The 23,070-nt window shown below is 39.1% G+C and overlaps 1 protein-coding gene across 1 annotated transcript in view; it reads right to left on the minus strand.

Annotated features, from left to right (window-relative positions):
- Nucleotides 1-23,070, minus strand: part of LOC132391175 (FRAS1-related extracellular matrix protein 2-like) — a 222,201-nt gene that overhangs the window by 28,425 nt on the left and 170,706 nt on the right. Inside the window, exons 7-16 of the mRNA XM_059964040.1 lie at nucleotides 20,332-20,481; nucleotides 17,939-18,148; nucleotides 16,948-17,145; nucleotides 15,457-15,621; nucleotides 15,187-15,369; nucleotides 14,208-14,338; nucleotides 13,432-13,590; nucleotides 9,148-9,451; nucleotides 7,293-7,424; nucleotides 5,267-5,598 (exon numbers count right to left, since the gene is read on the minus strand). Coding sequence (XP_059820023.1) covers nucleotides 5,267-5,598; nucleotides 7,293-7,424; nucleotides 9,148-9,451; nucleotides 13,432-13,590; nucleotides 14,208-14,338; nucleotides 15,187-15,369; nucleotides 15,457-15,621; nucleotides 16,948-17,145; nucleotides 17,939-18,148; nucleotides 20,332-20,481 — 1,964 coding nt within the window. The remainder of the gene's footprint in view (nucleotides 1-5,266; nucleotides 5,599-7,292; nucleotides 7,425-9,147; nucleotides 9,452-13,431; nucleotides 13,591-14,207; nucleotides 14,339-15,186; nucleotides 15,370-15,456; nucleotides 15,622-16,947; nucleotides 17,146-17,938; nucleotides 18,149-20,331; nucleotides 20,482-23,070) is intronic.

The raw sequence follows: 23,070 nt of genomic DNA on the forward strand, positions 1-23,070 counted from the left end.
ATGGCCAAACTCAGCAGCAGTAGGCCTCAGCTTCTTAACTGATTAAAAATCTACCCTTTTCACATTGAACAGATACTCAAGAATTCCAACCCCAAAGTTTTCTGAATTTCAAAGATGCACAAGCTTTGAGGGAAGAAATTTTTCCTAACTTCAGTCTAAAACAGGTAACTTCTTATTCTGTTGCTATGCTTATGAGAAACACTTGCTCTGTCAAACCCCCTAAATAATTGTACATATTTCAATAAAATTACCTCTTTTTCTTTTAAATTCTATGAGTCCTGAGAAGACTCTTTCAACCTTTGCCCTAAGATAACGGAACTGATTCTTCTTGGCTTTCACCCTGTTTAAATGATGACACCACATTGGCAGTTTTCCAATCCTTTTGTATTTTTACAAACTATTAGGCTTTTTGGAAGATTGCAATCAATGACTCACTACATCTGGAGCCACTTTTTCTTAGGATTCTAGGATGCAAGCTGTATCATTGATCATACTATGTTGGAATACACCCTCCAGCTTGAGAAGAACATTGAATATATCATTATTACAGCGGAATAAAGGGAATTACAGAGGTATGAGAGTGGAGCTGGCCAAAGTAGATTGGAAGGGGATACTAACAGCAATGATAGCATAACAGCAATAGCTGGAGTTTGAGGGAATTTAGAAAGGCACAGGAAAGATACATTCCAAAGATGAATTAGTATTCTAAAGGGAGGATCAGACAACCATGGCTAACAAAGGAAGTCAAAGACAAAAGAAAAGCAAAAGAGAGGGCATATAATTTTGCAAAAATCAGTGGGAATGTAGAAGATTGGAAAGCCTTTAAAAAACAATGGAAGTCAACTAAGACAACCATAAAGAGAGAAATATGAAGATAGTCTAGCCAATAATATGAAAGAGGATACAAAAAGTTTTATTTTCGATAAAGAGTAAAAGAGAGATGAGACTGGAAATTGGCTAGCTGGAAGATGATGCTGAAGTGGTAGAGCTGGGGGACAAAGAAATGACAGATGAACTTAATAAGTATTTTGTGCATTCCACACTTTAAGGGAGGCAGAAGAAAGGAAACTATAGGCCAGTTAGCCTGACTTCAGCAGTTGGAAAGATGCTGGAGTCCATTATTAAGGATGAAGTTTTGGGGTACTTGGAGGCACGTGATAAAATAGCCCAAAGTCAGCATGGTTTTTAAAGGGAAAATCTTGTTTGACAAATCAGTTGGAATTGTTTGAGGAAATAACAGGGTGGATAGACAAAGAAAATGTTGTTTATTTGGACTTTCAGGGGCCTTTGACAAGATGCTGCACATGAGGCTGCTTAACAAGATAAGAGTCCATGTTATTACAGGAAAGGTACTAGCATGGTTAGAGGATTGGCTGACTGGATGGAGGCAATGAGTGGGAATAAACGGGGCCTTTCCTAGTTGGCTGCTGGTCTCTACTGGAGTGCCACAGGTATCAGTGTTGGGGCAGCTTACTTTCATGTTGTATGTCAATGATTTTGACGATTGAATCACAGGTAGAGGGGCAGGTAGTGTTGAGGAAGCAGGGTGTCTGCAGAAGGACATGGACAGATTGGTGGAACCTGTGTTGGTATTGGAGAGGGTTCAGAGGAGGTTTATGAGAATGATCCCAGGAATGAAAGGGTTAACAAATGAAGAGTGTTTCATGGCTCTGGGCCTGCACTCATTAGAGTTTAGAAGAATGAGGGTGGGATCTCTGATGTGAAGAGGATGTTTCCTTCAGGGGGCAGTTTTGAACCAGAGGACAGACAAAGCCTCAGAATTGAGGGATGTTCATTTAGAACATTTAAAATAATCAAATAAATAGTGTAAGGTAGTGTTCATGGACCATTCAGAAATCTGAAATCTTCCGCACCTCTTCCCTTTCTGCCTGTCCTTCCTAAAAGTCAAATACCCTTAAATACAGTGTTCCCAGCCTTGATCTCCTTGCAACGTCTCTGCAAAGGATGTAAGATCATACCCATGTATCGATACCAATTCTGATGTCATTCACTGACTTTTTTTTCATTCACTTGGATAAAGAGCTCGTAATTTCTTTTTACCACCTTCCCCATGACAATCCCGTCTGTTTAGTCCAATTTTGCTCTATTTGGTTTTCACATTTCTGCCTTTATATTTTGCTTTCTATTTAGAAACGTGGAAACACAGAAGAGTACAGCACAGGAACAGGCCACAATGTTGTGCCAAACCAGCTCAAAAGCAAATCAAAATCACCCACTTATTACTCCCTCCTACCTACACCATGTACGTATCCCTCCACCTAAATTACATCCTTGTGCGTCCCAGGCTTCCGCAACTCTCCGAGTAAAAAAAATTAGCCCTCACATCCCACTTGAACCTATCCCCACTCACTTTCAACGCATGCCCTCCAGTATTAGACATTTCAACCCTGGGAAACAGATACTCTCTGTCCACTCTACCTACGACTCTCATAGTCTAGTAAGCCTCTGTCAGATCTCCCCTCAGCCTCCGCCGCCGCACAGCAAACTATCTCAGTTTATCCAGCCTCTCGTGACAGCACGTGCCCTCTAAACCAGGCAGCATCCTGGTAAATCTCTGCTGCCCCCTCTCCAAAGCCTCAACACCCTTCCAATAGAACGACGACCAGAAGTGTATGCAATACTCCAGATCTGGCCTGACCAGAGTTTTAAAAAGTTGCAACATAACCACCTGATGTTTCAAATCAATGCCTCAATGAATAAAAGCAAGTATTCCATAAGCCACCTTATCGACCTGTGTAGCCAGTTTCAAGGAGCTTTGAACTTAAGACCCCAAGATCTCGCTGCTCAGCAACACTGTTAATGACTTTGCCCTTACCAGTGTACTGTCTCCTTGCAGTTGCCCTACCGAGGCACAACACCTTACATTTATCTGGCTTAACTCGGTCCGCCATTTCTCAGCCCAGATCGGCAACTATCGTGCTGTATTCTTAGCCAGTCTTCCACACTAAGCACAACTTCACCTGCTTTCAATTTCTACCCTTGTTCTTTACTCCTCTAACTCTTTCCTCAGGTATTCATTCCCATGTTATATGCCCAAATCCTCCTCAGAACCACTTGGATAGAGTAGACATTGGGAGGATGTCTCCATTAGTAGGGGAGTCTAGGATCTAGGTGTAGCCTCAGGATAAGGAATGTCCCTTTATAACTGAGATGAGGAATGATTTGTTCGAGCAGAGCATGGTGAATTTGTGGAGTCTGTGGAGGCCAAGTCATTAGGTGTACGTAAGGCAGAGATTGATAGGTTCTTGATTAGTCAGGAGTTTAAGGGTTACAGGGAGAATGTAAAAGCATCAGCATTGATTAAATGGTGGAGCAGACTCAGTGGGCCGAATGGCCTAATCCTGTCCTATGCCCTATGATCTTATTGTAAATGCTCTTGAGAAGTTATCGATCTGGGTCCCTCCTGAATTGATAACCTGAGTAACTGCCTCAAGGATGTCCTTAAAAACACCTTGAAAACGGCATCTTCTGACTGGTTCTTGGGAATTGCTGGCTCATGACTGCCCAGAGTAGAGAAGGAGATTCTGGGAAGGTGCTGAGAACCTCAATCCATGGACAGAAGTTGACTGAAGCCCAACGTCAATGAATTTGGCCCATTTCTCCCTAAACCACTCCCAACCATGCATCTGTCCAAACGTCTTTAAAACTTTGTATCTGCCTATAGCAATTCCTCTAGTAGCTTGTTTCATATGCCCAGCTTCCACTGTGTGGAAAACTTGCCCTCAGATCCCCTTTAACTCTTTCCCCTCTCATCATCACCCGATGCCATCTAGTTTCTGACTCCCTGGGAAATAGACCGTGGGTATCTATGTCCCTCATCATTTTATAAGCCTCGGTGGTTCACTTTCCAGCCTGCTTTGCTCCAAAGAACACGGTCCCAGCCTCTTCAATCACTCTTTACAACACAAACATCTAAAATAGGCAACATCCTTGTTAATTTTTTTGTGTACCTGCTCCAGTTTCATAACATCTCTCCTGTAGTTTGGCTATCTGAACTGCACACAGTATGTCCAAATCATCAAAAGGTACAATTATCTCATCGGCTACACTCAGTGCCTTGGTTGAAGGTAAAGTTACAGTACGCCTCTTCACCACTTGTCTACTCGTGTCCCCACTTCACAGAACTATACTCTTACAGAATATCCAAAGGTCTCGCTGTTAAATGATTTTCCCAGGGCCCTGCCATTTACTGTGTATTCCCTGGCTTGGTTTCTCTCCCCAAAGTGCACGACGTTATCTAAGGAATTCTTTGAAAATGAGATTGACTTAGTTTTGTAGGTTCTGAAATAACTGATAAGTAACATTAATCTGAGCCAGGTCACCATGTAGGGCTGAATGGATGGTAAAACATAAGGTTAAACTGAAACGTATTATCCTACCAAAACTATTGTTTTCATATACTTTCTCATTCTAGTCCTGATTACTCTCTCTCTTGCTCACCCTCATCTCTGACTGTCAACAAACAAGCATCTTATACTCTAGGGCCCAAGTCCCATCAACGTTTTAGGAACAGTTTCTTCCCATCTGCCATTAGACATTTAAACAGTCCATAAACCAAGCAACATTACCTTGCTATACCTCTTTTTGGACTACTTACTTGTTTTTCTTTTATTATTGTAACTTACAGTAATTTGCTATGCCTGCACTGTACTGCTGCTACAAACCAACATATTTCATAACTTATGTCAGTGATAGTAAACCTGATTCTGATACTGTTTATGCAACAGAAAATATTCCAGCATTCGTACAAAATCATTGGATACCAAAAATAACTGACTCACAGAGCTGCAACACAAGTCTGCAGATGTTGGAAATCCAAAGCAACTCAGCGGGTCAGGCAGCATCTTCGGAAATGAGTAAACAGCCGGCATTTCGGGATGAGACCCTCCATCAGGACCTGGAGAAGGGCCTTGACCCGAAACGTCGACTGTTTACTCATTTCCATAGATGCGGAGTTCCAGCATTTGTCAGTGTTGACTCACACAGCGTTTTTTGAAATGAGTTTGAATGGGACATCCTTTATACTGATGAGTACAGGTTGTACATTAATAATGAACAAGGCCGCATCTGGGTCCCATGGAACCATGGGTGTGAAATTTAGAAAAAAACTGTACTACAATTAGAGAAACTCTTATTTGTGCTCAATTATTGTACTTCTATGTTTAGAAAACATTAGCAGTCAATATAAAAGAAAGAATCCACTTGATAACGAGTTATATTGCTGAAGTGGGAAAACTGTTCGTACCTGTCCATCAGTGCCAATAGTACCTCCACAGTCTGTGAGAAGCTCAGACATATCATAGAAACTCTCAAACTGCCAGAGACAGGCTTCGAGGTTGAGGTTTCGGTAAAATCTGAGCGTGGAAGGCCCACGCAGAGTGGGGCTGTACTGGTACGGGGAGGTCTCTCCAATAACCTCTGGATTTTTAGTGGAGTCCGACAAAAAGCCATAATGAGTTTTTACTTCATTGTAGTCTAAGAGGTTAGAACACTTGTGGTTTCCGACACGGGTCCCATCGGGGCTGAGGGTGAGCTCGAAGTTAGAGAGCTGACGTGTGGAGATAACAGGAAGCATACCTGAGACAAAAACAGAACATCTGGTAAATTTTATTAAACCAAAGGCCATCACTTGCTTCAACTCTCTTGCTGCATCTGGAAGAGGATAAGGGCTCAAAACTGAAATATACGTAACACAAGATGCATCTGGTTATTTTGAGTTTGGTGAAATAATGGAGATTCATGTATTTAGTTAACTTGTAAGTCAATATCCCAAGTACTATTGACAACCCAATTTACTGCTGCTACAAACACGAGAAAATCTGCAGATGCTGGAAATCCAAGCAACACACACAAAATACTGGCGGAACTCAGCAGGACAGGACACCTTCTTACTTTAACCTCGTCGTTTGTTGCAGTCCTGATGAAGGGTCTTGGCCTGAACGTTGATTGTTTACTTTTATCTATAGATGCTGTCTGGCCTCCCTAAGTTCATCCAGCATTTTGTGTGTGTGTTACTGCTACTACATGAGCCTTTTAGGAGTCAGGGAAATGATATTGTTGAGGTGGAAAGGGTGGGATTTCTGACCCATCAATCTCAGCATTCCTCACTGGGCAAGAGAGGCAGGATGTCCATTCACGGTCAAACAAAGATGTCCTTGCTCCTCCTCATCCTGACTACCAGCCTTCCATCCTCTCTCCAAATGACAGTAAGCCTTTCCCAATCTTTTTGCAAACATAGAATTTGACCCAATATTAGGATTTCTGACCTATCTAGTCCTAAGCTCTGATGTCCGGAATTCCCCCATCACCTCCCCTGAAAGCCATCTGCAAGTCTTCTTTCTGCTACACCCTGCAGCTCTGATTTCTGGCCTTGTCTCTGCCATACTGTTGATCAATATTTCCCATGGTACCACAGTTCTCTGGAAGCATGTCTAGAAGTGCTTGGCTTTGGCCCCGATGCCTAGGTCCCCCTCCGCAAGCTGAAGCACACACCTGGGTCACACTATTATGCTTGACATTACCAACCAAAACTGAAATGCCACAAGAACCCGACCAGTCGAGTCGCATTTGTGGAAAGAGAAACAGGTCAAATTCTCCTTCAGAATTGAAATAAATAACTGAGCAACCTCTCACTTTCCTTCAGTTCTGATGAAGGTCTTTGATATAAACCATTAACGTGATTCTCTTTCCATACGTGCCGCTTGACTAACTCAGTTCTTCCATTACTTCTGATTTTCTTTCTGTTTCAGATTCCAGCATCTGTAGTTTTGTTTCCCACCACACTGCCAGCCTTGCTATGGTGTTCAGCTGTACCTTCAGCATTAGGTGCCATTAGGGCAAGAATGACGCTTCTCAGAAACCTTTTGGATCCTGTCCTTATCTTTCTGTAAATCTCCACAAGATTGAAAGTGTTTGGGAAACTACAACTTAAGCTTATGCAAAGAATGGGGTGATGCAATGCCCTTTACACTTGTGCATTAAGATTTCTTTTATAGAAATGGTTCCATTGTAGTAATGGATGCCTTAGCCATACAGTCTTACTTAACACTGTGGACGTAACACTTAAACTTTTCCCCAATATTGGAGAAGTGACCAGACAACGACAGCAACAAAAAGTTGAAGTGGGGAACTGGCGACTTGTTCATTTATTTTAAAGACCAGTTAAGTGAAATCTATAGGAAGAAAATTAAGAAAATTCTGCAGAACTTGTAATGGAATTCATATAGAAAACAGTAGAGCCCAACACAGCAACTCCATGAAGTACTCCTTACCATCGATGTGTGGCATTGTTACAGTCAATTTAATAAGGTTGGGATGGTCTGAATCTTCAGTTCCTGTGTAACGCAACTTAGCTGAGAATGGTTCAGCACCAACTGCTCCTTGCACTCTAGGCTGGCACAGACCTGATAGCAAAGGAATTACACATTACTAGTTGGTAATCAAAGTTGATTCTCTTGTCCGCACACTTTTGCTTGGCTCCTTAAAAGCACCTTTATGTGGACATACAAATTATTATTCACATTTAAGGTGCTATACTAGTTAATTTGGCACACAGGTAGAAAATCATCTTTTGGTTGCTATTACTATAAAAGGACAAGTAGGTAGTATCTTTATATGAAATTCAACTTCAATAAGGTCAATGTTACGCTTAACAGGTGATTACCAATGAATTTTCACTTCATAATTTCTAATATTTATAACGTTGGAAGTTAACAAAAAGTATTCCACACTACAAATTAATCTTGTAGTAGCTTTGAACAACTATAGTTACTACAATTAATCATAATACAGTCATTCATGCCAAACTAATAATCTTGTAATCGCTTTGAAGAATTACACTTACTACAAGTAGAGTACCCCTTATCTGACATGCTTGGGGCTGGAAATGTTTTGGAATTTTGGATATTCTTGGATTTTGGAATAAATAATGAGATAGCTTGGGATCACCATAATTTCCACCTCTGAATTTATGTATTACCAGTAAGCAGTTTTTGTCTTACACTCAACAGTAAAAAGTATTGCACACCATTAATATAATGAAAATATAATGTGTGCAGGGTAACAGAAACAGCATCAGGAGAATACCTGTACTGGCTGATGAACAACAGCAGGCTTCCGATCTCCATCTGAGGTATTGTGTTTTGATTAAAAGATTACAATACACTGTATTTGTATTTTACTTTTTTTTTAGGTTTTATGTAAGATATAAAAAACAATAAGCTTTGTAGACTTGTTCTGGTGTTAGATTTTCATCAGCGGTGCTTTAAAATTTTAATGACGTTATGTAAGGCATGAAAACAATCAGCAGGTTTTGGTGCCAGATTTTTGTAATCAGGAGACACTTTAAAAAGTTAATGCTGTGCCTTTTCTTAAATTTCTGCAACCAGCCTGCTGAATATTCACAATTACTTTCAGTTTCAGTTTATCATGACAGATTTTTGCTTGTTTCATGATCGACATACCGTTAAGTGGCATATGGTCACTCTGATGCTAACAATACACAATTGAGGTCTTCATTTTTCACTTTATGCAGTGTTTTTCTATTTTTCATTAACTTCTCTTCACTACGTATGTGAGGTCACTTCTCGTAAGTGTTTATGGAGTGCAGAGACCCGCACATCATCCGGGAACCTTCTTAGCATCTTGTGGAATTTTCCATTTGTGACGTCATGTCACTGCTCAAAAAATTTGAATTTCAGAGGTATTGGATTTTGGAATTTTGGACAAGAGGTACTCAACCTGTATAATTAATCTCAATGTCTATTCATTCATATAAACTACAAGCATCTGCTCACTGACATCACACTGTGGGTCCTCACACAAGCTCAAAAATGACTGTCACAATCTCAGGATTAAGTTAATGTTAAAATTTGAAGGATGGCATTTAATTGCCTTTGTTAAACCAAACAGACTAATGATTGTATTAAACAAGCATTTCAACAGATCAAAATGTATTAATCAATGCACAGAAAATAACAAGTTGAATTTAGAAATATTTATTGTAAAATCTTTTATCTTTTATTATCCTGTGAGAACTTGTACCACCTTCCTTGCTGATCATCTTTCAACGTACAATTCAGCATAATACATTGTTTGAAGAACCAACAACACACTTTTATGTATTACCTTCTTCAGTGCTGACTGATACGATAGGGCTTATTAACTCGAGCCCTTCATCCCCATTGGAATTAACAGCCCGAGCAGCACACTGCACTCGAGAGCCAGCTTGGAAGTAGATTGAGTCTAGAGTAATCATCTTGGAGGAGGTGAAGAATGTGTTTGAGTCCACTTCTCTCATAGGGCTTGTCACTCCATCTGGACCTGTTGGAGCACTCACCAGCCAACGGTAGCGAGTCAGCGTGTCATTGATGCTCTCACTGCTGCATATCGATCCTGTTTTGTCATAATCAGAATACTTCGGATTGCAAGCCTGACAAAAAGAAATGGAATGAAGATAAGTATTTCAAATGCAAGCAATCGATTATTTTACATAAATAACAAAAAAATACTGTTTGCCCCTAAGGGCAAAAAATAAATTGCATATCCTGGAAATCTGAAATAAAAACAGAAAATGCAGGAGACACCTATTTATGAGGCATCTCTTTATTAAAGGGAAATAAAGTTGTAACCTGTTGAGCTTTCATTAGAACTGGAAAAGGGAGAACATACATGTTTTAAGCTGCAGAGAAGAGGGAAGGGGTGGAGGGAACATGATGAACCACCGATACAAGATATGAATTAGAGATGAATAAAGGTGAGAGAGCGAGAGAGGGAGGGAGGGAGAGGAAGAGGGAGCGTGAAAGGGAGAGGGAGAGTGAGGGAGTGAGAGAGGGAGTGGGAGAAAGAGTGGGAGAGGGATTGGAGGACGGAGAGGGAGTGGGAGAGGGAGCAGGAGAGGGAGAGGGAGAGGGAAAGGGAGTGGGAGAAAGGTAAAAGGGAGGCACAGTAATGTAGTGGTTTGCACAATGCTTTACAGTACAGGTGACCTGTGTTCAATTCCTGCTGCTGTCTGGTTTTCCTCTGGGCGCTCTGGTTTCCTCCTACAGTCCAAAGACATATCGTTGGCAGGTTAATTGATCATTGTAAATTGTCCTGTGATTAGGCCAGGATTAAATCGGGGTTTGCTCGGTGACATGTCTCGAAGGGCCGGAAAGCCTATTCTGCACTGTATCTCAATAAATAAAAACAGAAATAAACAAAAGCCAACATTGTAACAGTGAGATGCACAACACAGCAGTTACTTCAGTACAACTGTGATTAGTAAGCATTCACACCAATCCCGTGCCATCACCACCCGAGTAGAGCATTGCCCCGTCCCTTCCCCTCAACTTAAAGCTCACTTGTTTCCTCATGTTTCTGTTCTGATGAAAGGTTTTTGATCTGACTCATTAACTGTTTTCTTCTCCACAGATGCTGCCCGATTTTGGTTTTTATTTGGTCAATCATGCTTATACGTTAGTTGGTTGGCAGGCATGGATTTGGGGGCAATGTCATTCAACTGGAAACAGGCAGAAGGTGGTGAATCTGTGGAAAGGTAATATTCTCTGGATTGCTATCAGAGTCACGTACGAATTGGAACAGGATCAATAAGATTATAGCGTTAAATGTATGGCTCAAAGACTGGCTGGGAGAAGTGGGTTTGAGTTTTGTGATATATTGGGGAAGGAGGGTCACCTGAACTATACTGAGACCAGGGTCCTGGAGAATTGCATTACAAGGGCTGTAGATAGGGCTTTAAATAGTTCAACAGATTGGAGAGGTATGGATAAGGTAAAAGGGAAATTCTAGGCGGCTTCTGGAGTAGGTTACATAGTCGGCACAACATTGTGGGCCGAATGGCCTATAATGTACTGTAGATTGCTATGTTCGATGTTCTATGAAGGAACATACATGAGGAGTTCTTATCTCCAGAATAAGAAAGCAAGACAGAAAAATTAGAAAAGGATTCAATGCCAGGCAACATGGACACATATCTGAGAAGCAGGCAGTGAATACAGGACACAGCTTATGAAACAAGGTAGATGAGCTTAGGTATGATGCTGTGGGCATCGCAGAGTCATAGCTGACAGCTTAACATCCAAGGATACACATCGAAAAGACAGGCAGGATGGCATTGTTTTGTTGGTAAAAGATTAAATCAAATCCTTAGCAAGAAGAGATAGAGGGTCAGAAGATCCTATGGGTAGTTAAAAAAAAACTGCAAGGATAAAAAGACCCTGATACGAGTTATATGTAGGCTTCTGAATAGTAACCAGGATGTGGGATATAAATTAGAACAGGAGATAGAAAATTTATATCAGAAAGAGAATGTTATGATGATCATTGCGGTCTTCAATATGCAGGTAGATTGAGAAAATCAGGTTGGTACTGGATCTCAAGGTAAGGAATTTGTAGAATGCCTGAGATTACCTTTTAGAGCATCATGAAGTTGAAGTCACTTAGAATAAGGAAATTCCCAGATTGGGTGTTATGCAATGGTCCAGTTTTAATCAGATCTTAATGTAATGAACTGTTGGGAGACAGTGATCATAATATGATATAATTCACGCTACAGTTTGAGAGGAAGAGGTATGGTTAGTACAGTTGAAATACGGAGGTATGAGAAGGCAGCTGCCGAAGTTGATTGGAAGGGGACACTAGCAGGAACGATGGCAGAGCAACAAAGGCTGGCGTTTCAAGGAAGAATTTGGAAGATGCAAGACCATTTCATCCCAAAGAAGAGGAATCATTCTAAAGAAAAGATAAGGCAACTCTGACTGACAAAGGAAGTTAAAGACAGCATAAAAGTAGAGGATATACAATATTGCAAAAATTAGCAGGAAGCTAGAGAATTGAGAAGATTTTAAAAACCAAAAGAAGGCAAATAAAAATGCAATAAGGAAAGAAAAGTACTCAATAATAGAAAAGAGGATACCCAAGTTTTTCTCAGATATATAAAGAATAATAGAGAGGCAAGAGTAGATGTCAGAGTGCTGGAAAATGATGCTAGGAAAGTAACAGTGGAGATCAAAGAAATGGTGGATGAACTTAATATGTTTTATTTGTCACTGTGGAAGATAACTGCACATAGCAGAGTTTCTGGAGAGTTGGGGCAACAGTGAATGTAGTCACTGTTACTTAGGAGAAGGTGCTTGAGAAGGTGAAAGGAGCCTATAGTATTACAAGAATGGTACTAGCATGTACAGAAGATTGGCTGACTGGCAGAAGGCAAAGAGTGGGAATAAAGGGGGACTTTGCTGGTTGGATGTCAGCAACTAATGGTGTTCTACAGGGGTTGGTGTTGGTCTGCTTCTTTTTACGTTATGTGTTAATGATCTGGATGGTGGAATTAATAGATTTGTGGCCAACTTTGCAGATGATATGAAGATTGTTCAGGAGGCAGATAGAGTTGAGGAAACAGGGAGCCTGCAAAAGGACTTGGACAGATTAGGAGAATGGATAAAGAAATGGCAGATGTAATACAGTGAAGGAAAGTTCCTTCTTACTTTGTAGAAGAAACAAAGACATAGGGTACTTTCTAATTGGGGATAGAATTCAGACTGCAGAAGTGCAAAGGGATTTTGGAGTCCTAGTGAGGAATTCCATAAAGATTCACTTGCAGGTTAAGTCAGTAGTAAGGAAGACTAATGCAATGTTAGTATTCGTTTAGAAAGGACTAGGATATAAAAACAAGAACGCAAAGTCAATGCTTTATAAGGCATTATTCAACTACATTTGAATTATTGTGAGTAGCTTTGGGATCCATATCTAAGGAAGTGTTTGAGAGGGTCCAGAGAAGGTTTACACAAATGATTAAAAGGATGAGGGGGTTAATATATGAGGAGTGTTTCATGACTCTCAGCCTGTACTCACTGGAGTGTAGCTGGATGATGTCATTGAAACTTAATGTACATTGTAAGTTCTGGATCGAGTGGATGTGAAGAGGATGTTTCTGGTAGTGGGAGAGTTTAGGGTGTATTTAAGATGGAGATTGATATGTTCTTGATTGGCATGAAGGTTGAGGATCATGGGGAGACAGTGTGACATGACAATGGGATTGAAAAAATATCCACCTTGATGGAATGGTGGAGCAATCTCAATGGGGCAAATTGCTTAATTCTGCTCTTATTCATTCATTGTTATCTAGTGCATTAACTTTTATCCCTTCATCCATGTTTTCAAACTCTCAGTGGTCCTTCTGTTTTCCACTCACACTATCTCATTGAAATTACATTCTAATGCTCTGAGGAAGGGTCTTGGCCCAAAACATTGACTGCTTATTCCTTTCCATAGATACTGCCCGACCTGCTGAATCCTCCAAGCAATTTGTAAGTGTTATTCTTATTTACACAATAAAAGCATGATGCATATTTAAGCTATTAATACTGGCAGGACCTTGGAACAGTGATATATTAACGTGGTGATACATACTGTGACGCAGACAACAGGATAGCCTGCTGGAGGACTGGGGTTTTCCTTTGCTCTGGATGTATCATCATATATTAGCAGTGAGACAATTTGTGGAACAGACGGGAACGTGACATCAGCCATGCTGTGCATCTCCTCGATGTATACTATCGCTTTACTTATCTGCGAAATAACAAAAGAAATGTCACCTGCATTCTCTTGGAAGGAAGCAAGATGACTACGTCAACAGCATTGTTTGATAATATTTACACAGTTACAGGGACACCTCAAATAATGTGTTTCTTATTCATCAGAATGGGCCAACTGGTGAAAACATCTATTGCCAATCCTCAAAAAGGTATGACAAAACATCCCAATATCATTCCATGCTTCAGTGCTAGATGGTAATACTATCATTAAACAGAGTCCAGGGCAAGCAGATGCCGCTCGTTTCACTAAAGTCACCTTCGGTTTTGTCTCATGGCTCCTTTCTAAGATCACCAGCAAGATCAGTAGAAGTAGTCTCGCTGCTTAAAGTCTCGCTATTTAGAAGAGCAAGCAGGCATGCCACTTAACTCATTTGATAAAAGTACTCAGGGAGTGAAGGAGAGAAGTAAAAGCTGAAAAAATAGTAATTTAATTGCTGTGATATTTAATGTTTGCCCAGTAGTAACTCTATCCTACAGCAGCAGATGATAATTTTCTCTTTACCTTGTTTAATAAAAATGTTAATACTATATTTAAATCTTTTAATAAACCTGCAGCTAATCCAGTTATAATTTTTTCTTTTGTGTTTGTACCTGAGTTTCTGCCACCATGTTCTCATCAGGTTTCAGATGAATGGTGAACGCCTCCCTCATTTCTCTCATTCCATCATAAAGTACTTCAACTTCAACAAAGTGCTGAGTTTCACCTTCTTTAAATTCAATTTCTGAAATAAATCAGAAACAACCAACTTGTTCAAGAAAGGAGACAATATTATTCAAGCTTGGCAAGACATTTTTCTCAACAATGTTGAGAGACAAAAATCTTCTTTAGGCAACATGAGTGAATCTGTAGATGCTGGAAATAAATAAAAACACAAAATGCTGGTTATAGGAGGTCACTACCCCCTCGTGTAGATGCTGTCTGGCCTGCTGAGTTCTGCCAGCATTTTGTGTTTTTAAAATTCTTCTTTAGTCTATTGAGTTACATACTTGGAATAACAACTGGCAGAGTAGAATTGAAAAAGTCACCACAAATAATTGTAGGAGCAGAGAAAAGGACGACTGGGGACAATGAGAGATTTAAAAATAAGAATGATATTTTAATTGAGGATGTTCCTCTAATTGGTGATGATAAGGCCATGTCCAATTCATATCAGGTCAAGTTCACCCAACACCACTATGCTTGTTGGGCTGTACAGCAATGGTTTGATTTTAAAATTCACATTTTCATACTTCTGCACAGCTGTGTTACAAATCTGGAGTTGTTGATGCACGTCACAGAGGAATTTTTGTACCTAACCAAAGCTAAGTGCCCCAAAACTTCTGATTTAAGATCACAAATCCTGCGCAACACAAAGCTGCAATTTATTCAACACGCCTGTGTTTATTGATGTAGTTAATCTTATTGGATATGTCTGAGGCATTTTTTTTTTCCACATCGAATAAAATTGAAAATGCACAAGAAGCATCATCAAAGCAGGTTGAATCTTGTTCCAAGTAACTCAAAGATTAATTTTAGTATAATTATCTAAAACATAAGACATAAAGTATAAACCACATCACATAACTATACCTTCAGACAAGGGATTGTAGTCTTCTCCAGAGGTGGCAGAACCATCTTTTGTATGAACTCGTACAATGGAAACCTTTGAAGTGTCTCCCAGACGTAGTACTGGAATTTTTACTACTGCAATCTGCCCAGGTTCTTTAGGTTCACTGATACTAAATTTGGTTTCTCCAAATTTGATAATAGCCTCTGTAATTAAGAACCAAGTGCTGTTAGTGTGGTCCATGAAACAAGAAAGGAACTCATTTCATTAAAATCATTCACTCTGAAACTCACTGTCTGCTCCATCCAGGATCTTTATCACGGTTTCATTTACTTCACCAATTGAAGCACCAAATGGAGATTCACTCTTTGGCGTCCCAAGGACTAGTCTCAGCTCCTCAACGTCTTCATGTATTGTATCATCACTGAAAGTTACAGTGCACGGTTTCTCAATTTCACCTGTGAAGCAATGTACAATGCTTTCAGACTTTGAAGTGACACAGAGAAACTTCCAATTTATACAAAATGCAAGTTTTTTTTTTAAACAGGAGCAAATAACCTAAACGTACAAATTAATTTAGAATTTCTATAATCAGTCCTGGGATGGATAATATTTAACCTTTTGACAGGAATACTTTTGAAAACTAGACTGAATTACCTTTCTTAATATCCATTAGGTCAAAATATTTGGCATCATAACCAAAAAAACACAAAACACAGAAGTGTAAATCTTAGAAAGGACCATACTGAACAGTGGGTCAAGAAAAAAAGATCTGTGTTCTCTTGCACATTTCAGATGACTGTCTTTTTCATTACATTCGTATTCATGAATGCATAATCCCTGGGAGTTTACACTCCTTTTGTGCAGATCCCTGTACAGGATTTTTCACAAGAGCTAACATTTTTACAAATTCTAAAGGAGTAAATCATTAGGATGCTAAGAGCAGGCCAAGTCCATGTGAATAAAATGAAGGATTTTCTTTATGACACAGTCCCTTAAACTGCCTGATGTTGTCCCGAGTCTTTTACAGCCTAACTTCAATGTTCAATGCCTTCATCTTTATACCACATGCAACTTGGCAGCCATATTGCATACAGGCAGCTTGCAGAGTTAGCAATGCAATAACTACCAGTTAATCCCACAATTGAGGGAGAAGGCCTGGAGACCTCCCTGGACAGGAAATCGCCTTAATTCTGTAGAACCTCTACATTCATGTGGCAGAGAAAATCATATTTTATTGATTTCAACACCTCATTAGATCTTGCATAAGATTCTCCCAATTAATGATTTGGAACTTCAGCATTAGTTTTTTTCACTCAACATCTTTGGAGTGGGACTTGAGCCCAGGTAACTCAGTAGCAAAAAAAAAGCTAACCTTTAGAAAAGTATAAAAAGCAGTTAACTCTATAATTGCCAAGGTTATTGATCTATCATAACCTTCTCTCTCAAGAGTTCAGGCTCAAGGTGCTGAACAGCTTCCTCCAAATTGCCAGTGTTTTGGCAAACTTATATTATTTACCACAGATTCATCTGTGAGAAAGATATCCTAATACAAGAAACTCCAACAAAATTAGAGCTTTAATTAAATAAAGTTGATATTTAAAAACAAATTAAAAGAAGATTATTTCGGGATGTTAAAAGCGATTTCAGACCAAGGTAAAGATTTTGGCGACATCTGCAAGTAATATAATGCAAACATTGCACGGGAAAGGGTCAAGAGGGAAAAGAGAAAAGTGCTCGCTTTCTAATTTGGAGCTGAAATATTTTTCTGTAAGCTACAGTACCTGGAAGGAATGTAATGACAGAGTCGTCTGTGTTTGGCCGTTCAGCAAAATCCATCATGACCTGAGCAGATGCCTGGCGTGTATAGCATCGGACTGTGGACTTATAGCTGATGTCTCCACTTCGGTAAACAACTGCGGTGACTTGACCATCATTCTCCTTCCCCACGTAAGTAGACTCTTTAAACTGCACTTTTGGCACTAAGGAAGACGGAAGTTTTTAATAATGTGTTCTCTCCACAATTGTTTATTGAGTGAAACAGAACAAAGTTCTCCATTACACAACTCTACTTACACATGACACAAATGGCAAATTTTCCCTGATACCAGCTATCTTGGTGAGATTCAAAATACAATTTTATTTTAATATTGTACAGTAGATTGTTCTGCCATTATCTATTTTTGTGTTTATTTGCATTTCACTGATCATATGGGTAAATACATTGATTAGATACACAGTTCCCACCCAATTTACCACTGTAATGGAAAATAAAATGAAATACATTCAGAAGTTCAACTAACCTCATCAACCTCAAAGCAGCATTTATTTACCAATGTACTCCCATAATATTTGCATTCTTTTTTGATCTTATGAAGAAAGGATTAACATGATTTTTATTTAAAAAACATTCTATACTCCAAGCAATATCTTGTGGAATTTACATATTAAAGTATACTTTTAATAAATTCAGGCATAACCTCAAAAAGCTGCTAATATTTTATATAGTTTACTATTGAAAAATATAGACATTCTAAGAGGGATGAGAGATTTTTATCAATTTCACAAAATATGTAAGAATATAAAAGAATTCTTTTGATAAAATTATTAAATATGATAATTTAGCAAAGTATTTACTTGCATCCCTGCCCATTTCTTAGCTTTAAGGAATATTTGAATGCTACTGAGCTAAACACCTCAGTTCTCCACAATCAACATTTTGCAGTTTCTTGGCACATCATTGGGTGGCCATACTTCCATGTATAATAGACTTACAGTCAGAAACAGAGTCGTTAATGAGAACAGTGACTTTGCTTGGCTCTCCAAGAACTGCATGCATTGGCATACGCAGGACAAGTTCAAATCTTTCTGGCCCTTCCAGGACCGGCTGACCTAAGTCATCAAGGATAGTCACTCGAAAAGTCTGCATGTGCACTCCAGGAGCAAAATCCAGGTTGCGGCTTATCCCTACGTAATCAACGCCAGCTAGAAAAAAAATCGGTAGCGATTCATTAATTTTCATTAACTTGGAGATCCAGAAATACCTTAAAACTCCCGATTCTAACACAATGTTCCCTTCAAACTATTTTTAATATTGCTGTAGCTCTGAAATGTAACAGCAGCCCTTTCCAGGGTAACAGAAAGATTTACCGACCCAACCAGCCCGTGCCACCCAATTACACCCCTGTGATGAATCAACCTACTAGCCGGTACACCTTTGAAATGTGGGGGGAAACCGGAGCAGCTGGAGGAATTCCACACAGTCATAGGGAGAACTACAGAGAGAGACAGAAATGGACTCAGGTCGCTAGCGCTGTAATAACATTACACTAACCACTTCACCACTGTGCGTTACCAACACTTCCTGTGCCCATCAAATTTGAAAATTAGTTTCAATTACCCGCTTGCCTGCTGGTCACTCTTGAGCAAGGTGCAAAACCTGCTTAGTCCCTTCCCAATCAGGTTCATGTGAAGCTGGTGGATATGAGCAGCTGGTGCATATCACAAGTCCTGGTTATACAATCACTGACAGCAGGTAGGCAGCCTCTGAAGAGTATTGATAATGGCGGGGGTCAGCCATCTTGTAAAGATACTGCCCAGAAGAAAGCAATGGCTGTATAACCATCTGGGCCAGGTGCTTTACCTGACTTCATTGAAGAAATAGCATCTTAATGCTATTAAGATGATTATTTTATCTAAATTTTTATATCTTTTTCAGATGGTACCAATCTTTTTTCCTAAATCCTTTTTTGATATTATTGACTCTAAAATTCTGTCTTATATATGGCAGAATAAAAATCCTAGGTTAAGTAAAAATACTTGCAGAAGTCCAAAAAGAATGGTGGCTTGGCCCTGCTGAATTTAAGATTTTATTACTGGGCAATTAATATTCAATATTTATTATTTTGGACACAAGATGTGGATATTAATGCCAGTCCACAATGGGTCAACCTTGAATTAATTCTGCACAAGGATTTTCATTGGTTTCCATCTTAGGGACTTCACTTCCCTGGGTTCTTTCTAAATTGAATGAACAAATGGTTAATCCAGTAATTAAATATACTTTACGAATATGGTTTCAGTTTTGCAATTTTTTTGGCTTGGATAAGTATATTTTATTAAGTCCTATTATATCTATTTTTTTCTTTTAACCCTCTGTCATGGATCAAGCCTTTTTAATATGGAAAACAAAGGATATAATATGTTTTCATGAATAATTTTTGGATAACTGTTTCATGTCTTTTGAACACTTGTCCAATAAATATAATTTGCCCAGATCCTATTTCGTTAGATACTTACAGTCAGAGATGTTTTGAATGTGATGTTACCTACTTTTCCGATTTCATACCCAACTGATATCATGGAAAAAATCTTAGGCTTAAACCCTTATCAGAACAGTTTAATAGCAATCATTTATGATATGATTATGAAAATACAGTCAGATATATCCGATAAAATTAAAAATGAATGGGAGAATGAATAGGTAACTCTCTTTACCTATGGGAGAAAATTCTTCAATTAGTTAACTTTTCTATTTGTGCTAAACATATGTTGATTCAATTTAAAGTGGTGCATAGGGCTCACATGTCTGAAGATAAATTAGCTCATTTTTACTCTCATATAAATCCGATCTGTGATAGATGTCATTCAGAAGAAGTCAATGGCAAACCACTTCTGTAGAAATGTTTGCCAAGAACAATCATAGACCACGATCGCCAACCTCATACGGCATGGCACATAATGAATGAATTAAATGGTGACGGTAAAGTAAGATGCTTTTTTTCCATGTGAGAATATGGTTTATTTACAAATTTAAACAAAAAGCTGGAGGGGGAGCCCACATAAAGGCTTTGAATGTCTACAGTATTTTTTATATTGTCTCAATAATTACCTCTTGATTAAATCATCAATACTAAGTTTCTCTATTGATAGATAAATTTTATTTAGACAATTTAATTACTTGCCATCAAATATCAGATGTGCAAATGGTGACCTTCCCAGAATTCATGCATGCCATGGGGCACAATTACACTCCTTCGCAATGTTTTATTGATATAAATGCAGCGCCATGCATATCTTTGATTATTCTGTGGTAAATAATAGGATTAGTCATATTCCTAGCCTGTGTGAGCTGTCAATTAAAGAGCATAACAGATGAGTGGTCTCACCTTCTGCTGACGCTGTGTCCGTTTTGCGGGATCGAACTGTCACTGTTGCGGTCTTGGACAAATCGGTTCCTGTTCTCCAGACTTGAACTTCCACATAGCCATCACTTTCATCTACTTGATACCCAGTGTCGCCAAAGTAAAAAACTGGTTCTGGAAGAGAGATAATAGCAACAGAGTGAAGAATATGTGCACCAGCTTGCCAATACCCATTTTATCAAATCAGGCACATAATTCCATCCACAATATGAGGAAAGTTTCCTGTAACAATGGAATAAAGCTTCCTGTAACAAGTGGAATATTAAAAAAGTAATGCTTGCTCATTTGATGAAACTATCAAAACAGCATTGATTAAAATGAACTTCCATAGAAAACTTTCTATAACATTACTTAGAAACTTCAGCAGAGTGTAAACATGACAAGATGCAGATTGATCTATGTTAGGGTGCTGTTTTGATTGAGCACAATGATTATTCAAGTTTCTGCAATTATCCACATCAGGTAAGCATAATTAATGCAGGACAAGCATTTTCATATCAGGAGGCAAACAAAAGAGAGCATTATTCTGTGCCCAGTACAAGTCAGAGAGCTTCTGTTCCTGATAACCAACTGCTTATTTCTTTAAAACTAAACTGCGCAGGAACTGAGTGAAAATTGGCTGTGCTGAACTGGCAACCTGTTGTTACTCACTGCCTGGACTCCCCCTAAGAGTAAATGAAAGGCAGTGTGCACAAAAGCAGTCACAGATACAGAACTAGTGAGAAATCCTATCAATACAAATAAGACACAGGTAACCAAAGTACAAAGTTAAGATAGTTCTTTTGAAACAACTCAGGCAAAAAAAAAGACAAAGTACAAACAAAATGTACAGTAATTTGAGTTAACGCAGGCTGTCAAATATATCCATTGACTTATTGTATGTTTCAGTTCAATAGATTAGAATCCATTGTTTTGGAACAAAATGTTTAATTGCTTGTTAATAGGTTTCTAAGAATTAATCTGCATAATTTTATTTTTTGCAGGAAATTGCAGATACATTTTTCAGCAGATCGACTAACCTTGTGGTAGCAAGTTTAATCATTTGCCAAAAAATTCCAAACGTTCATTCTCTTTTCTACAAAATGCACTATGTAGGCTGAATACTGTATCTATGAATCTTTCCCACTATTGGTTCTCAGCAAAACCCATAATTGGTATTGCTTCATCTCATTCAACACACTTCTGGAATAGTACAATTTGTGTCAAACTGCCTTCTCCCTGCTGGCAAAACAGGAAAATCAGAATCAGAATCAGGATCAGGTTTATTATCACTGACAGGTGTTGTGAAATTTGTTTAACAGCAGCGGTACAGTATAGCATAGAAGATAGCTTTACAGTACCAGTGATCAGGCCTCAATTCCCACCTCTGTCTGCAAGAGTTTTATACGTTCTCCCTCTGACCCTGTAGGTTTCCTCCGGGTGCTCCAGTTTTTTTTTCCGACATTCCAAAGATGTCATGGTTAGTAAATTGTGAGCATGCTATGATGGTTCTGGAAACTTGGCAACACTAATGGGCTGCCCCTAGCACATCCTTGGAATGCGTTGGTTGTTGACACTAATGATGCATTTTACTGTGTGTTTCAATGTGCATGAAGCAAATACAGCTTTATTGAGACATAAAGATCTTTTATATGGCACAACAAATAAATATGTACGCAGTGCAAGGTGAGAGTAGAATAGCGAGACTCTCCCACAGATAGCCAGGGCAGATCTGTGGATAGCTTGTGAGATACTCTATTTCTAATGCAGGAGCCCTGCCTGCTCCCCGTGGATCTCAGTTTTATCATGAATGCTCCTTGTCTTTGAGTGGTCAGGAATCAGAGGTTCCCAGGAATCAGTGTCAAGGAAGCATTGAACAAATTGTCGACTCTTTTTTGTCTATCCAGTTGCTGTTTAATTCCTCCTCTACCGCTTTGCCCCTATGTTGTACACCGGGGTGAGGGTAATTACTGATAACAGAAGCAGAGCAGCTGCAATGGACTATCAATATGTTGGCCGTGGGTATTCTGTAATGTCAGAAACAGTTCATAAAGGAAAAAAACATGGGAGCTTATCTTATTTACAAAATGGCAAGCACGAGTGTACTCGCTATAGCGGTTGTATTTGGCATTTTGCCTCAGATGTTAGGAACTCATTAAACGTTAATCCAAAGAGCCAGAGAACTAACCATACATCTCCCCACACCCCTCACACCCCATTGAATAGCTCTGGGTGATCTTTCATGTCTTACTTGAAAGGGCACACCTCATCTGATATAGTCCTTAAGTTGAACATCTGCAGCACTGTAGTCCTTCAATACTGCATTAAAGCTGTACCCTTGGTTAAATGATGAAAAACTGGAACAAACTGCCACAAAGCAGCGCTAGTTGTATTATGGACTTTTGAAAGCCTTATGTCGACCTTCTGTCTTTCAAAATGATAAAATTGAATATAATAAGATACACACCATCTCCATGGAGATGCAATTTGCTCTTCAAAAGCACAATATCTTCCCCTGCATTCAAACAGTGGAGGGATTCCATGTATGTCATGATCAGGAACTGAGACAGTTCTGTTTTGTTAGAATTTTAGGGGAGTGCAAATTGGAAATGAATGAAACAAGGATAAAATCTGTGTAATCTCCCAAAAATAAGTATGATCCTTAGAATGCATCCAGTGCTGACAAATATTTGTCAACCTGAACATTAAATCAAAAGTTCAAAT

This window comes from Hypanus sabinus, chromosome 3, assembly GCF_030144855.1.
Source record: "Hypanus sabinus isolate sHypSab1 chromosome 3, sHypSab1.hap1, whole genome shotgun sequence".
Taxonomy (NCBI): Eukaryota; Metazoa; Chordata; class Chondrichthyes; order Myliobatiformes; family Dasyatidae; genus Hypanus; species Hypanus sabinus.